General features: G+C 37.9%; 1 protein-coding gene and 1 non-coding gene across 2 annotated transcripts in view; both read right to left on the bottom strand.

Annotated features, from left to right (window-relative positions):
- Positions 1-5,945: 5,945 nt before the first annotated feature.
- LOC125235964 (ubiquitin-like protein 3) overlaps positions 5,946-17,288 on the bottom strand; it is a 241,482-nt gene continuing 230,139 nt past the window's right edge. Inside the window, exons 3-4 of the mRNA XM_048142632.1 lie at positions 8,294-8,461; positions 5,946-6,870 (exon numbers count right to left, since the gene is read on the bottom strand). Of these exons, the coding sequence (XP_047998589.1) occupies positions 6,806-6,870; positions 8,294-8,461 (233 nt within the window). The 3' untranslated portion in view covers positions 5,946-6,805. The remainder of the gene's footprint in view (positions 6,871-8,293; positions 8,462-17,288) is intronic.
- On the bottom strand, positions 9,270-9,342 carry Trnat-ugu. The gene has a single exon. It is a non-coding gene; the product is annotated as a tRNA-Thr (tRNA).

The raw sequence follows: 17,288 nt of genomic DNA, 5'->3' as shown, positions 1-17,288 counted from the left end.
ATCACGAGCTGATTCGATCCTGACGATAAAAATTGTGTCCTAATTTTTTTCCTTTTCATCATCCTACTTGCGTTATCCCGGCATTTGCCGCGGCTCATAGGAGCCTGGGGTGGGTGACAACTAATCCCAAGATTTGGCACAGGCACTAGTTTTACGTAAGCGACTGCCATCTGACCTTCCAACCCAAAGGGTAACTAGGCCTTATTGGAATTAGTCCGGTTTCCTCACGATGTTTTACCGAAAAGCGACTGGCAAATATCAAATGACATTTCGCACATAAGTTCCGAAAAACTCATTGGTTGTACGAGCCGGGGTTCGAACCCGCGACCTCCGGATTGAGTCGCATTTTTTTTTTCTTTTACGTCACGATTTTAGTATGCTTATTATATTGCGTTATTGTGGTTTGTTTTATTGATAATGTAGAGTAAGAATCTGACGACGCTTGGGCGGATTACATCTGTGTTTTGACGAAGCGTGTGGCGGATCAAGTAAATAAATTACAATATATTAAGATTATGTAAATACGTTTTAGTATGAACTTATTACGTGCGTGACGTATTGGAATTGGAAACTCGAATTTTGTATGGAAAATTTGGGACACATTTTTTTATCGTCGGGATCGAATCAGCTCGTGATTCTGAGAAGACGTCCAGATCTGGTGAAATTGGATATTCGAGATTTATTTTGGAAAACGCCCAGCTGCCGTGAGTTCGCGAGTAATACGTTACCCGACAGCGATACATAATTACTAACTATAAAAAATACATACATTTCCGTGACTATCTCGCTATCAGAGATCAGAGGAAAATTATCTGGTGACAGATGTAATTGACTGGCTTAAATTATTTCGATCATACAATTTAAATTAAGTTCAAACTTGGATAAATACCGTCTAGAAAATCTTAAAGTGATATAATTTCTTGGTATAAAAATCTGACCGAATTATCAGTTTGAATTTAAATAATCAATATTCAAAGATAATTCATATTTGAACACATGTCGAAATGAAATCGACTTTTACAACCGCAGACGTTTATTGTCAGAAATAAATATTTTTAGTTCCATAAGTTTTACAGTTCTAGAGCTTGGCGCCTAAAGTAGCGTTGACGTATTGAAAATACATTGTGTATAATATTATTAACTAGGTTTATTTTATTCTAAGTCAATAAAAAACGTTGATATGTTCTTAAAACTTTATTTCACCCCAATGAAACTCATCGAAACGAATACAACCTAATAGTGTGCCGTTATCAATTCATAATTTACAAAACTTTCGACTATCTACAGAAACAGTCGCTTTCAACAAAATTGAAAGGAAATATGATATTTTGAAGCAAACTCTACCCTGAGTTAATTCATAGACGAATAAAACAGAAAAGCTGACTATTGTAATACAAAATCGAGCTCCTGTAATATCCAGGGCCATCTGTTGAAAAATAATGGTTACTTTGACAAGGGGCCGACTCGTCTAAGGCCGATAGTACAGTCGAATTCATAAATATGTGTAATTTTTTCATCTTATTGCTACCAGTTAGGGTGAAGAAATGTACACATATTTATTTTATGAACTCGACTGTACACCATCATATATATGATCATATGTATGTATGCCTCCCTTTTTCACCAACGTGAAGAAAAAGGACGGCATGTTGTCTATGATCATATTTTTATGATAGTGTAATATCGGCCTAAGCCGAACAAACTGGAAGACAGACACTACTGTGGCCATCAAAGTTCGCAAATTGCGGGTACGCTTCTCTGTCACTCCAATTAGGCCTTAATTGGAGTAAAAGAGAAATATAGGCGAGATTTTCAAACTCGCGGTATACAGGCCTTCTGAGACCGATTTACAAAAACCTCTCCTAAAATTCGAGAGATGGCGCTACGTAACTCGAAACAGAAAAGAGGCCTAAGTGCCAATGAAAATTGATGGAAATTACTCCATTATCTAGCAAAATATTAATATTTAACACATTCGCTGCCAAACAAGAAATGTTGCACTACGTCAAACCGGTCGTAATTATTATAAGTTTTATAACCGCCCGTTTGTATGGCGAGAACCCGCCCAGCGGGTTTTCCGGCATCTGAGCAAAGTTTACAAGTGCCTACCAATACTGCACGGGTTCTTAGAATAGAATAGAAAACATTTATTTGGTGAAAATATACAAGTAAAACAACAATGGCCTTAATCTATATACATCTTAAACTAAAGTCACCAAAGAGGATGCCACTCAGCATATTTATGCCAATGGCTTATTGCGAAAGTGTTAAAGAACATGATTTTGTATAGATATTTCGAATCTTTCTGTTTTATTCGTTCATACTTAATTCAAATAACGGCTATTAAATAAATTTGGTTACGTCCAACCAAGGAGACGATGTAATCAACATTGTTATAACTATCAATTAATATTAACAAGTATATAGATTATGTATGTACGTAGTTAAACACCTGTTATACAGTGACACCTAACATTTTGTTATTTAATTTATTACAGTGTGACCGCCGCATGGGATCGGATATTACACTAAATTTACCGTCCATACCTCGAATATACATAAAAAATAACCCCCTTAGGGACTATTTACACACAGGCGACGCACGCGTCTTACGACGTCGTAAGACGCGGACGCGGCGCGCGCCTCGCGGGCGTTGCGCCGCGTTGCTTGAGGCGCGTCTTACCTACGTCTTTCCTATACAGAATGTACTGAGGAGACGTTTTTTTAAATTACACTCTGGCGGCGCGGCGCGGGCGTCCCTTCCGCGTCTTACGATGTGCGTCGCCTATGTGTGGCTTGCCGCTAAAACTATATTTTGAAGTTAATAAATAGGTAAATGTACGAACATAGCATGGTAGGTTCCGAAATTGGTATTATTTCACCACACATACACAGATTCGTTGTTAGTCATAATTTATACGGGAACCAGTGGTTTTCATACTTCACAAGAAATCAATTGCAGAGAAAAATTATTGTTCCTAAAATACATGTTTTTTTCTAAATTATGCATCGCCTCTCCATAGTTACATAGAAACCTACTTTTGGAACTAAATGTCAATGAGGAGACACACTCAAAGGTTATGACAGATGGCGCCACCTTATTAGTCCAAAGCACAGATAAAGAAGTTCATTCAAAGATGATACTCTCTCTCACATATGAATGACAGTTACATGCACAGGCGCCACCTGGCGGGATAAAATGTCAGTATACCTCCTCATTTAAAACAGTCGGTTGATAGATAACCTAAACTTTTTTTCTCAAGTACGAGTATCCAGTACGTATCGTGATCTGCATTTTTTTAAAGCGACAGATTAGGCAGCGGAGTCTCTTGCACGATGAAACATTACTGACATTAGCGAGCCATAGAGTTACCGTGTAATAAGACCTCGATGCCTACCGATGGTGTCCAAATCTTGTATTTTAGGAACAAGTAAGAAAATAGTTATTTGTTATACAAGGGGGCAAAGTTGTATTTTAACGCCGAGTGTGGAATTGAAAAACGAGCAATTGAAAGGATTCTATAGTTTAACCACGAGCGAAGCGAGTGGTTCGAGAATAGAATCCTGAACTTGCGAGTTTTTTAACACACGAGAAGTAAAATACATTTGCACCCGAGTTTAACACAAAACTTTTCCCCTCACTATAGCGAGGAAAGCACAACGCAAAAAAACGCGTTTATCACTGCTTCCAGTAGTTCCACAGGTGGTAAAACATCTTCATCACTAGATAAATCCACTTTTATTAATTTTAAGGCAGAAAATTTGGCTATATTCAAGGTCAAATTACTTTACCCACTAGTGGATAAAATGCGTTTTTACCCGCTGGTATTAAAGGACAAAACACGTGTTTCCGAGCTAGTGAGGGGAAAATTTTTTTTTACAAAAACACATTCATTTCCCCATTCGCTGCCCATGCGGCGGTCCAAGATTTCCACTCCGAAGCTAGATTATCGCTAGTATCGACTAAATTAAAAATGTCTGAATATTTACATTCCCATATGCGATGCTGTGTGTCGTAGCTGCTAGCTGCCATAAACATCCATATATTATTTAACTATAGGGCTACTTAGTTATAAAATATGGATTTTAATGGAAGAAATAGGCAGTGATACTGATTGAAACTAAAACCACAATAGGTGGTTATGGCAGTGTACCAAATACATAGTTGTGCTGTACTAGAAAATGGTAGTAGGAAACTCAAGAATGTGAAATAATGAACATTATGGTTTGAAACTAAAATTCAAATTGATCTAGTATGCAGTGGAAGTTGCATTGATTTTGTGGAAGAAGTGAATTTATGTATAACATAAAATACCTTTTGATGCATGGTAAAATTTTTCACTTTCACTTTTTTTCCGGTTTCACTTTTCTAGCAAAATTTGTTGTACATGGCGCAACTTTCGCTACATTTTATTTTCATTCGCAGCCGTCTAAATGAGAATTTGAACATTAGCGCCATCTATTGAAACTATGTTTTTGATAAGCTCACTAGATGGCGCTAGCAGTTACACCATTAATTGCCAAGATTTTATAACCACCAATTGAAATATCTATTCTAGCTAATGTGAAAATCATGAAAATGACAATAATTATAATTACAATGAAGGCAGCCACGACACAAGCGTCTCCAGGCGGGAACCTTAATTACCGCAGTATCAGATTATCCGTAAGAACTATTCTATAGAAATATTAAAATAGGGTGAAGACATCGATCTATCTGGCTACGATATCACCTTAACGCGGGTTCCTACGATATTCAGACTATACATACTTAGAGAAGTTACAAAAGCCACTATGTATTTAAACGTATTTCAATCGGACACCTATTTATGTACAGGAAGAAGCGTAACAAAAAATAAAAGATGAAATCGAGTTGAAATTAATTTTATTCTCTTTATAAACTAGATATTTTACACAACTTAACAAAATACATACATACAGCAACTGAACAGCAACCAAAATATAAATCATTCATACGGCAACGAAATTATTCTAAATGGCCGCGCCCGAGCGCCGAACTCAATGCGTTTCGTTACTGACTAATGTCTCAGTCTCTAAACTTATTAATAGCCAAAAAAATCATTGGTTATAATTAATTTATTTTGGCAATTCATTTAACACATGGCCAAAGTAATACCAGCATCACATCAATTCGAACTAACTGCAAAATAGCCTAGGAAATAATATATGTACTAGTTTGAATTTTTATGACAATAAATATTATTTATCTGTCACTTAGGTTGTTTTAGTATGAGTATAGATACTTTACGAATGTAATCTAAGGATTAAGCATATTATTTAGCCATTTTTGATACTTTAGCCTTGTTATTTAAATATATTTTGATGTGCTGATATCTAGTAGTAAGTAGTACCTAGTAGTAACGAAACGCACTGAACTCAGTTGGCAAGTGGCAAGAGGACGCGGCCGAATACTGGATTCCATGCACTGAGCAACTATTTCCAAAATCATTCCATACAATTTGTACTATAACAAAATATTCGCGATACATGATGGGATGGATTACCAACTCTAAATATAAAGTATAAAATTATATTTTCGAAGACATGTTTTAAATGTAAGCTTATAACAAAAATTAAGGCTAAGCCAAAATAATCCATCGACAACTCAACCTTAAGCCAATTTAAAATATAATTAATAACTAAATACGAAATGCCAAATAAAGGATTACTTTAGGTTGCTATGTGATGTATATGAGGAAACATTAAAAAACAAAAATATTTACATAAGCAGTCTGACTCTGGTAACGCTGAGGCTAATAAATAAAGGGATCATCCACATATTACGTCACACCAAATTGCAGGTTTTTGGACCCCTCCCCCCTCCTATGTCACGCTTTTTTGTATCCCTTTAACTGGGTTTGTCACATTTAGTATGACCCCCCCCCCCTTACACTGTGACGTAATATATGGATGACGCCAAAGTCTATCGTGTCATATACGCTATTACAAAATTTAGGTGATCCAATGTCTTGCTCTTAATTTGTTCATAAAGAGTCTGAATTGCGTGCACTCTATTTTTGAATTCATTGTACTAAAATGAATATATTGTATACATATTATAATCTCATGCGAGTGGAACGGAACCACGAGTCGCTCCTATACAACGAAAATAAGATCTAATAAAACTTCGAGATAGTAAAATATAGAGGCGAGAGCCTTCCCGACACGGGGGCAGCTTTAATACTAAGATTTACAGCGAGTCGTAGTTGCACACTACGGTCCTTGTACATGTATGTCGAGCCGACACAGTCGCAGTGTTCGTGTATTGTTACTACAAGCCCGAGCGAGCGGGGCTACATCTAGCGGCAAACACCGATAAAAAAACCAATATATTGCATGAACTTATCACAAAAACAGTAATCCCGCAGTACGCTCCTTAACGAATTACAAAATATACGAACTATTTACAATGCAAATGAGAGTAATTTACACTTCGTCTCTACTAAATTTGTCATTTAATTTTTATAAATATCTCCATAGTAACGTTTATATAAATTCATGTAGATGGCCTAAATTATAATACTAAGATTTTGTGTTCGATAGCCGGGTCGACTCCCCGTCGGCGTAAGCTAGTGAGTCCCGAATATCTAAAAATCGAATCGAGTCCTAAGCGAGCTACGCGTGACATCGCTTAAGCTATGAAGTCGGAAATGAACTGAAGGGCCGCAGGGGCTCGGCCGCGGGTGAGCCGGGCTCCAGGCGCCGCGGCCACGCGCACGCACTCACACGTCACGAGTACACTGAGTCCTCACTCGCTGCCGCGGCGCACCCACACGGGGGAGCATTACAATATGCAGCACGACGCCGAACAACAACTGCTCGAACCGCCTTTACTCTTTTGTCGTTGATCTGGAATTTACAAAAACAAATGTTACAAAGGAATACTTAGTATAAATATGAGGGATTATGAATTTATGATATTCAAAATTAATTTATTTGGATAACGAAATCTGAGTTTAATAAAACAAAAATCTTAAATATAAATAACGCAAGTAAAGCCCCAGAAATATATGAATATTGTCAAGAAGGCTGTTATTTTGAAAAAAAAATTAGTTCTAATGAAATTCCACAACATGGTGTGTTACATATTTCTGGTCAGGTCAGGCTTTATGAACTAAATGATAACTATAGTGATGATGTTAGCCACTTTTGAATACATGTCTGACGGGAAGTAAAAAGTAATATCTAGGCACCTAAATTACATAAATATATATATGTAACATTACATCAGTCAATATAAAAACGACAATCAATACGCTCACTAATTTAGGTGCCCAGAAATGTATTTAATTAGATACATTTAAATTTGGCAGGAAAGAGGAAATCACTTACAGATAAGCAAAGGGAATGAGGGTAGGAGACTGGATAGGTAAGGAAGGCTGGTTAGGCATAGCGTATTTCTGTAAATAAATATTGGTTCCCGTGAGTTACACTTCTTGGAAAATTCTGGGCACCCAAAGAAGCAAAAAAATATCCTTTTTCTGAATAAAACATGATGATTCCGGGCTGTATCCAGAATAAATATAGGTAAATATACTTAATATCTAATATAGGCAAATGTCTTAATAGCTACGAAAAGCTCTAACTTTAAAACAGACCCAGAAAACCACGTGGGTCGTTTTTAATTCTTGGGCAGCACGATTCGCTTTTGCAGTATTCATGCAAGTACTCCAATATGAACAAACTAATTAGATCTCGGTAAAGTTTTCGTTATAATTTTACTTTTTATGACAATGAAAATCTTGGTATGTTTGACAGTGCAGCTAGAACCATGTCGTTCGATAGTACTAACGTTTTCCTTCCATATTCTCCAACTGCATAGCTTAGACATGTAAACGATAGTGCTCTTTATTATACTGTGGCATCAATGAACTGCCAATAATAAGATAGATTTTGGAAAGCAAAGCTGCCGCTACTCGCCGGTTCGCTACGTCTCGTCGTCTGCTACGAAGACATCTAAGGTTGAAGCCTCCGCCACACATAAAGCGTTTTGATAGCGTAGCGTTAGCGGAGCGCAATGATAGCGGTGCTCCTCCGGCGCTGGCGTTCCGCTCGCAATCCGCGCTCGTTAGTTCCCGCCGGCGTCCGCTGGGCGCAACACCAGCGTCCGTCCGGCGCACCGCTATCAATGCGCTCCGCCTACGCTCTCAAAACGCGCATATGTGGCCGAGCTTTAAGATTACGGATAGCCCTGCAGAGATAGTAATGTAGGTACGAGGCGTGCAGGAGCCGCCCCTCCCCTGGTAGCTGGTAGCTAGCGGGCTGTACTGACCGTGCGAGTTGGGCTCGGGCAGGTGCTCGCGCGGCACGAGGTGCATGACGGTGGTGCGGCCGAGCGCGAGCCCCAGCGCGCCCAGCGTCACCGAGCTGTGCAAGAACCGCCCCTGGTAGATGAGCCGCAGGATCTCCGCGCGTGACACGCACTCCGCCGCCCAGTCCGCTGGAAAATGGAAATTACAAACGGTCAAATTAAAATTTTCTGTGGAGTTATATTCTAAACATTCGCGCCTATATTTCTTACGTTTTCCACAAGTGACAGAAGGGCAGATACTTTTTATTTGAAATGTGAGATTTTTCATACATTTGCACAATTACTCATAGAGCTTGTATGATCGGAACTCAGTGGAAAGTTAAAAAAATCTAGCTAAACTTTTGGGACATTTTCCGACTCCTATCAGGATAGAAAGAACTCGTTATTCTGAGCAGAAAAAACATGAAAATGATCAAAAATAAACATAAAAGTGAAATAGAAAACCAAATTAAAATTTGCCCAGAAATGTCTTAAAAAATTCCAAATTATTAACAAAGAGCCTAGGCGAGTGGCGGAACACAGGGGAGCTCAACAGTGAGAAAAAAAAAATATATATATAGGGGTATATAATTATAGACTTATCTTCGTCGTCAAGTACTTATCTAAAAATTCTAATAATCTAAATAATAATCTTAGTTGAATATAACATAGTTGAATCGTAAATCATGACATCTACGAAATATAAAACAAACTTAGGAGCTTTAATCCGTATTTAATAGTTTTACTTGACTTATAAAAAAAAATATTTATTTATGCAATCATCTTCATAAAAACATCATGTATTGTGTCATCTCACATCGGTACACAGCTACACGCCTATAACTAAAATAAAAACCAATAAATTCAAGTTAAACAAATTTTGTGATTTTTAAAATAATAAAATTAAAATGTACGTAAAAATAAACAAAAAACTACAATAAAAAGTAATTCGCATAACTGCCCCCAGAGAGATTTGAACTCTCGACCCCTGGTTTACAAGACCAGTGCTCTAACCCCTGAGCTATGGAGGCTTACGACAGGCGGCGTGTAAATGTTGGCTGCTATTGACTCGCGTAGCCGCTTACACACACTTGCATGAATCACAACTACATTAAAACCACGTCAAGTCGAATCGCCACGCCCGCTAGTTTAGTTACACCGCGCGAGCATAGATGGCGCTCTCAACAAGAACGTAGAAGTGTTTAGGAAAACATTTGTTACTTTTCTTGAGTTTTTAATTTATTTTTCTTCACACCAACTGTTAAAGGCTTAATTTGCTATTCGAAAACAGATAACAAAATTGCATTTTATCCACAAGAGTGCAAAGTAATTTCATACAAATGTCAACGACATTTTATACATTTTCAACTTGATGTCTTAAGCTGGCTGGTAGAATTTACCTATAAATGATGATTTTTGAATCATAAATATCAAATAAATTGATGGATTTGATTTAACTTGATGTTGAATAATTTTGTGTTTCACTCGGTGGCAAAGTTTGTTTAACCTTCGTGCCTTGAAACCCTCGCAACGCACAAGATTCCACTTTTTGAACCACTCGCTACGCTCGCGGTTCAATATTGGAATCTTTCGCTTGCTCGGGTATCAATAATGCACGTGCGGTTAAACAACAACTTTGCCCCCTTGTAAAACTATTTTTTTTACAATACGACGTATTCATTAATGTAACGTTTTTCATTATTTCTAATATCAAAATATTGTAAAATAATATCACTGTATAAATAATTCATGTAGATACATATTTTTTTTAGCTATGTATGTAATTTTATTCATTAATATATAGCCGATTATTAGGGTTTTTATTTTTGACCTAGACCTTAATTTTAGGACTTAAATTTTTCCCCTCACTAGCTCGGAAACACGTGTTTTGTCCTTTAATACCAGCGAGTAAAAACGCATTTTATCCACTAGTGGATAAAGTAATTTGACCTTAAATAGAGGCAAATTTCCAGCTTTAAAATTGATAAAAGTGGGTTAATCTAGTGATGAAGATATTTTACCACCTGTGGAACTAGTAGGAAGCAGTGATTAACGCGTTTTTTGCATTGTACTTTCTCTCTATAGTGAGGGGAAAAGTTTTGTGTTAAACACGAGTGCAAATGTATTTCACTTCTTGTGTATTGAAAAACTTGCAAGCTCAGGATTCTATTCTAGAACCACTCGCTTCGCTCGTGGTTCAACTATAGAATCATTTCACTTGCTCGTTTTTCAATTCCACACTCGGCGTTAAAATACAACTTTGCCCTTTATCTAAGGTCTACAGGGAAGGAAAGTACCTATCTAAGTTTAATTACATTATTATCTACTAACCAAGAACAAAACAACATATTTGTCACTCCCTCCCCCTGGTTATGGATAACCTTACGACCTTGATAAACCTTGGCAACAAAATTACATTCCACCCTAGGCCAGATTGCGGACTGATAAGTTATAAAGCCATAATTCCAGGCTGGATGTTCTGGATAAGCTGGAAACCCGTGGAGAAGGCGCGGTGTAATAACTCAGACTTGAAGCCGGACCGGATTTGTGGTGGTCGCGTGCTTTTTGCTGCACAGATTAAAAATACCGAACGAAGCATGTAGGTATTATGAGTAAAACAAACATTAGGCAACTCGAATACGTACGATATTATGTATTCTAAAAATAAATCGAATGTACTCTTCGTGTGTAATAAGGTAATTCTGAACCGAATAAAGTCACATACGGTGCATAATCAAAATGTACTTTTGGTTCTTAGTTCAAATCTAGAATCAAAAATTCTCGATATTGCGATGTACTGGGTCAACGAATTTTTATTTTTACCCCTTGTTCCCGATAACCAAAAAGCTATACAAAGTGGATGAACCACTTCAGTAGACAAAATGGTAAAACAAAATAACAAACGTTTGAACCAAACGCGTCGCTATCAACCATAGAGGAATACGAAAAGGAAGATTGTAACTTCATACATCAGTAAATGCGAGTTATTTGTATAGGCATAGTTAAGTGACATCTAGCGGCAATCACGCATCAACCACGCGTCAACCAGCGTAAATTATCAGTACTGCTACTTGTCAATAGATGTCGCGACGAACGAAGAGTCTAATGCTCACCAATTTTCAGCTAATATTACAATAGTATTAATCAGTATTTTGTTTTCAATTCCTTCTGCTTGTAATATAAGTTGTAAACTGTTCTAATTTTTTTTTTTGTCAGAAGAGACACTGTTGTCGCCTAGTATCGAGTACTTGTACTGATAATTCACGTTATTTAACGCGTGTTGACGCGTGATTGTCGCTAGATGTCACTTAACTATGCCTATACAAATAACTCGCATTTACTGATGTATGGAGTTTACAACTCTTCCCTTACTTATTTATACTCTATGCTATCAACGCAAAGATACGGCAGAGGCGTGAACATAGAACATTCCACATTTTCAAAAGTGCCAGTGTAAAAGCGACAAATGCGTGTTGGGAAGTTTAATCAGTTACGTCTTTTCTGTTTAATTGGGCATGGCTGCCGGTGGGCAAACGCCCTACAAATTACTAAGAGTCATGACGATTATCTTACTATATATTACGCTTAGCGAGCACGGGTGAAAATGTCTGAGCTGAACTTAACACACATGTGGAACTTAAGGACAACTTGGAAAAGCACTTTGATATTTTAGAAAATCTTACAATATAAGAAGGAAGTTATCAAAATGTGTGAGATCTTTTCGAAGCTATTGGAAAGTTTCTCCCTTGCTCATATGTGGCTTATCCAGCTGAATAGATCTTAAGTCTTTATAACAAATGTCTCAATACTGTTGATGTTGTTGATTGATGTCAGTGAATGGACTATCATATCAGTATCTGTCACGTTTAAATATTAGTAGACACTCGAGTAACTAAAAAAAATACATCTCGGTACCAAAGTTGTCTTTAATTATTTTCTGAATTAAGCCCAATAACCAAATCAAACATAAAAGAACTGTCATATTAACAATCATCATCATCATTAGACGAGATAGCTCGATTTGAGTAAGTATTGGATATATGTGGATAGGTAACACAAAAACTAGTAACGTTTGTGGCGACTTGGAATAGCAGTCCGGTACTAACTCGGCCCGAACATATGGGGCTATATCTCGCGACTACCCTACCTACAAATTAGATAACTGGTTTTTGCACCAATTTACCGGTGTTTTTATAGCGGCCCTCGTAAAGCTAGGCTTTAGTAGTTTTATCTGACTGTTACTTTTATTATTGCCTAAGTATGTTTTTAGGCTACTATTATATCCTACACTACAATTACAACTCGATTAGAGATATACACCAACATAAAATGAAGTATTCATTATGTTTGAGTGTAGGCACGGGAATGGTGTGCAATGGTGAATATGGAATATGAAAATATGTAAGAAGAATGCAGAAACGTTCACTTTAAAATTTGTTAAGTTTATATCTCGGATGAAAATAAATGTCACACTGCACTATATGTATTAGCTAAACTGACACTGTGAAATGAGGACAGACTCATCCCATCCGTGGGTCATATCTACATTTTTCAGTAACTGTCAGTTTACTGCACATTTATTTCAGTACCGTGAGTGATGGCTGTGATATTAGTCGAGCCGGGTTAATGAGGAGGCACACTGACACTCTATCCCGCCAGGCGGCGCCTGTGCAAGTGTCTAGGCATGTCACTGTCTGATGTGAGAGAGAGAAAAACAAATCATCTTCTCGATCTCACACGTATGAAATTCTATATCTGTGCAATGCAAGTACAATGGACTAATAGGGTGGCGCCATCTGTCATAACCTTTGAGTGTGCCTCCTCATTGCCGCAACATGGTGGTATTTTAATACATAATATCTGGGCAACCGAGCTTCGCTCGGTTCTGTTTCGTATCCTTGACATGTGTCGCCATCTAGTTCAAAAATGAATAATACCTACATCGAGCGAAAGAATTCTCAGCCTTAACAACACAACTACTCCACACGAGATGGCGCGCATTTCGCCACAAAAACTCAAATAGTGTATTTTTCTATTCGTTTTAGCCTTGACCTGTGTCGCCATCTAGTATTTGCAATAAATAGTACTTACATCAACCGAAAGAATTCTGTCTTAACAGTACAACTACTGCACACGAGATGGCGCGCGAAGAAAAACGCATGAAAACTCGAAAATTCGCGTTTTCCGGGACCTAAGGATAAGTTAGACCGATTTTTCACCCCCAAAAACCCCCACATAACAAATTTCTGCGAAATCGTTAGAGCGGTTTCCGAGATCGTCAGTGTAAATAAATATATATATATATATAAATAAATAAATAAATAAATATACAAGAATTGCTCGTTTAAAAGTATAAGATTTTTGTCACTTGTCATACGTATCATGCGTCACTTTCGCACTTATATACGTGTTAGACCGGGTGACAATTGTGACAAATGATAGACCAGTCCATTCTATAGTCCATATTAGCCCTACCCTGCAGGCCTAGCACATGATGGCCGCGGGAGTATGTCGCCGCGAGATAGACTCCTGTCCTTATGTCATTAATACGATTAGACAAAGACGTGTCATCTATCTCGCGGCGACATACTCCCGCGGCCAACATGTGCTAGGCCTACTGCAGGTTTTAAATTCACTACACTAACCAAAGCCGAAAAGTACACCTAATACTACTGTTTTCTCAGTAGTTGATTATATTTCAGGGTTACATACTTATATGTATGTTAGTGGATGGTCGCTCTCATTCGCTTATGGCAGTAGATACTGCAGTCTCAAAACAAACACTCATTTAACTAATAAACACTAATTAGCGAAGCAGGAGCCAAAGTGGCGTAATCAACTAATCATAGTAATACTCAACCCAACATCAAAACAGCATATAACCATCACCTAGCCAATTAACATGACTCTTTAATACAACGACACAAGATAGAAATTTAAGCTGGATTTATATTGGCGTTACTACCACTTGGTTGTGAATTCTGTAGACGACCACATCAACAATTAATTTCGGACTGTAATCGATCGTAACAAGATTCAATATAAACAGATTAGACATATCAGGGTACGTAGCCAAATGCACAAACGCTCACGATTCACGATAATATCTGTTTCGTAGCGATCTATCTATATCGCTCTCGCCCATGCTCTCGCCTATCGGCGCGACAGAGCCAGACTGCATTTCTGTCGACGATTGCCATTCGACTACGCCGGCAGTTAATGCGTTCTGGGTGTGACGTTTGGCAGATAAAGGCGTGCGCACACGTGGGACACTGACCTCGCGCAACGTTGCGCCGAACGAGGCCGTCGCTAATTACCGCGTTTTTTCGCACTTCATAAACGGTACTAGCATGTGTAGTGTAAGAGCTCTTATTGCGTATAAAATTACGATGAAAATCATTTAAACGGGTTTTATGATATCATTTTGCGCGGTAGGTCTTAAGCTAAAAGTACATTTTGGACTGGTTTAATTGGGACTAGAGCGAATGAATAACTACCTAATTGAATATTTTATACGCAAAGTTGCACTTCGCATCGCATTATGTTAAATAGGAGTTATTCTAGCGGATGAAATTAAATTAATTATGTACTTAAAACATAACCTTCATATACATACTGAATTTTGCATCGTTTTGTCACAGTATATGAAATTTTACCATACCATTGTTACTTATTACTCCAATAAGGCCTAGTTACCCTTCGGGTTGGAAGGTCAGATGGCAGTCGCTTTCGTAAGACTAGCGCCTACGCCAAATCTTGGAATTAGTTGTCAGAGCGGACCCCAGGCTCCCATGAGCCGTGGCAAATGCCGGGATAATGCAAGGAGGATGATGATGACCATTGTTACTTATTAGGAATATTAGCATAATTATTATAATATTTAACTATAATATTAATAGTTACGTGTAACAAGTGGTAGAATAAAGTAAACCAACAAAAAATCCACACAACATTTTGCCATCGTATTATGTCAAAAACTGACAGTTACAAAGGAAGTGTGCTGCCCTCATTTAATTTCTAGTATTTTTAGTCCCACAGTCGAATCATCGCAATTCCCGTTCCATTCCATCCATACTATCCGAACGTCAACCCGTAAATGTGTGATAACGCTTTAAATATTCATATAAAGCAATTACAATGAAAGCGACCGCGATAAGTGCTAATTTGTCAACGCGTTTGTCACCGCGTCCGTCAACAACGCGACTCGTGCCGGTGATGTGTACCGATTGGATTGCCGCCGGGAATATGTTCAACGCTGGATGAAACTGTAGTGTTTGGAGCAGTGTTAACACTAACAGTCCGCGAAATGTTTTAATTGTAAATGTTGCTGCAATTTCTAATGAAAATTTTACAAGAAGACACAAGAGTGACAAGAGAAACAAACAAAGGATAGGTAAACTGAGAGACGCGAAAGAAGAAAGAACAATAATACAATACATATCAGAATCTTAGTTGATGGTGTGGTAGAACTAATGAATGAACTGACCTAATAAAATACACATGTTATCCACGAAGACGCATACCTACTTTGGTTATATTTAGAGCCTATTTAGACGGTACGAGAACTCGCATACGAGTTTTATTACATTGCGGTATTTGATGGCTGTGCAAATTTGTATGTAACCATAACAGCCCGCAATGTAACTAAAATCGCATGCGAGTTCGCACGCCGTCTAAATCAGGCCTAATTAAATTCGCGCTCCATCGTAATCATTGTGAATGAGACGAACCGATAATACTGTACGTATACCCAACTGAACAAACACTCTATACTCTTATAGAACCCTCTCGTCCACATTCGTATTCAAGCAGCGGACGATTAAATGAAAAACCTTTAAACTCAGAAATTAGGTGACCGTAATCGCGATTCAGGAAATCCCGCACACATCTTATTATACCCTCGTTATGGTTCTAAAATAAAGCGACCCGCTAACGTTAGCCCACTCGACGAGTGGAAAATACTTCTGGCGTATAAAACGAGTGCGTAATTGAAATTCACTTTGATGTTTAGTATTTAAATAGATTATATATAAAGTAAAACATCATTTTAAAACAAGATTTAGACCCAAAACTCGACGGATGAATTTTATGAAAGAGATTATGAAGAAAGAAAAGAAAATAGTGGTTGCTGAGAAGACGAAAGACATAGAAGAATGGAAGGTAAAAACTTGTACCGTCCGTCCGCATGAAGAGAAGAATTATCCTGAAAACCGCCGAAAATGTTTCTAATCTTAATATAATTCTACTCCTAAAGCAACCTAAAGCTTTTGTAGTACCTAGGTACCAGGGGGCCGATTTTTGAGTCTCACTGTCACTAAAATACCGGTTGAAAACGGTGAATTGCCTATTATTTTCAGTGACAATTTTCTGAATTCGAACGCCGTGAGACTCAAAAATCGGCCCCCAGATCAAGCAAGAATTTTTCTTAAAACACAAATCTTCGTAAATTAGAATCGCGAAAGAGATGTGACAGATGCAAATCAAGTACAAGATGGTTTCGCCGAGGGGACAAATGAACTGTGAAAACAAAAGTGTCAAGAATTCCCGGGAGCGGCTGATGACGGCCGGAAACAAATGATATTTAATAAAAGAGGCCCTGTTTACACTTCTTTGAAATATCCGCACAGTGAAAAATATCTCCGACACGTTAGGAACGGTCACCTGACTCATCTGAATAAAAAATCGAAAAGATATCGAAGCGTCTAACATTACCTAGCAAATCTAGCAATTCGTTTTCGGGTGTGTGAAAATCGGGCATTTTGTCCCAAAAATGTCCAAACATGTATCTGTTCAATGGGGCGAAACATTTAAGCTACATACATAGTTCCTCTTGGACAGAATAATATACAAAAAACTTACCGCCATTATCGTTCAACGTTCATGTCTATAACATTGACGACCGTTGTCAGACTTGTCAGATAACTTTACAAACTTTATATCTCGCAGGTAACTAGGACGTGGATATACTCAAGCACCG

Source organism: Leguminivora glycinivorella, chromosome 18 (assembly GCF_023078275.1).
Source record: "Leguminivora glycinivorella isolate SPB_JAAS2020 chromosome 18, LegGlyc_1.1, whole genome shotgun sequence".
In the NCBI taxonomy this organism is placed as follows: Eukaryota; Metazoa; Arthropoda; class Insecta; order Lepidoptera; family Tortricidae; genus Leguminivora; species Leguminivora glycinivorella.
Note: the sequence above shows the minus strand (reverse complement) of the source record. Positions and strands in the feature narration are given on the sequence as shown.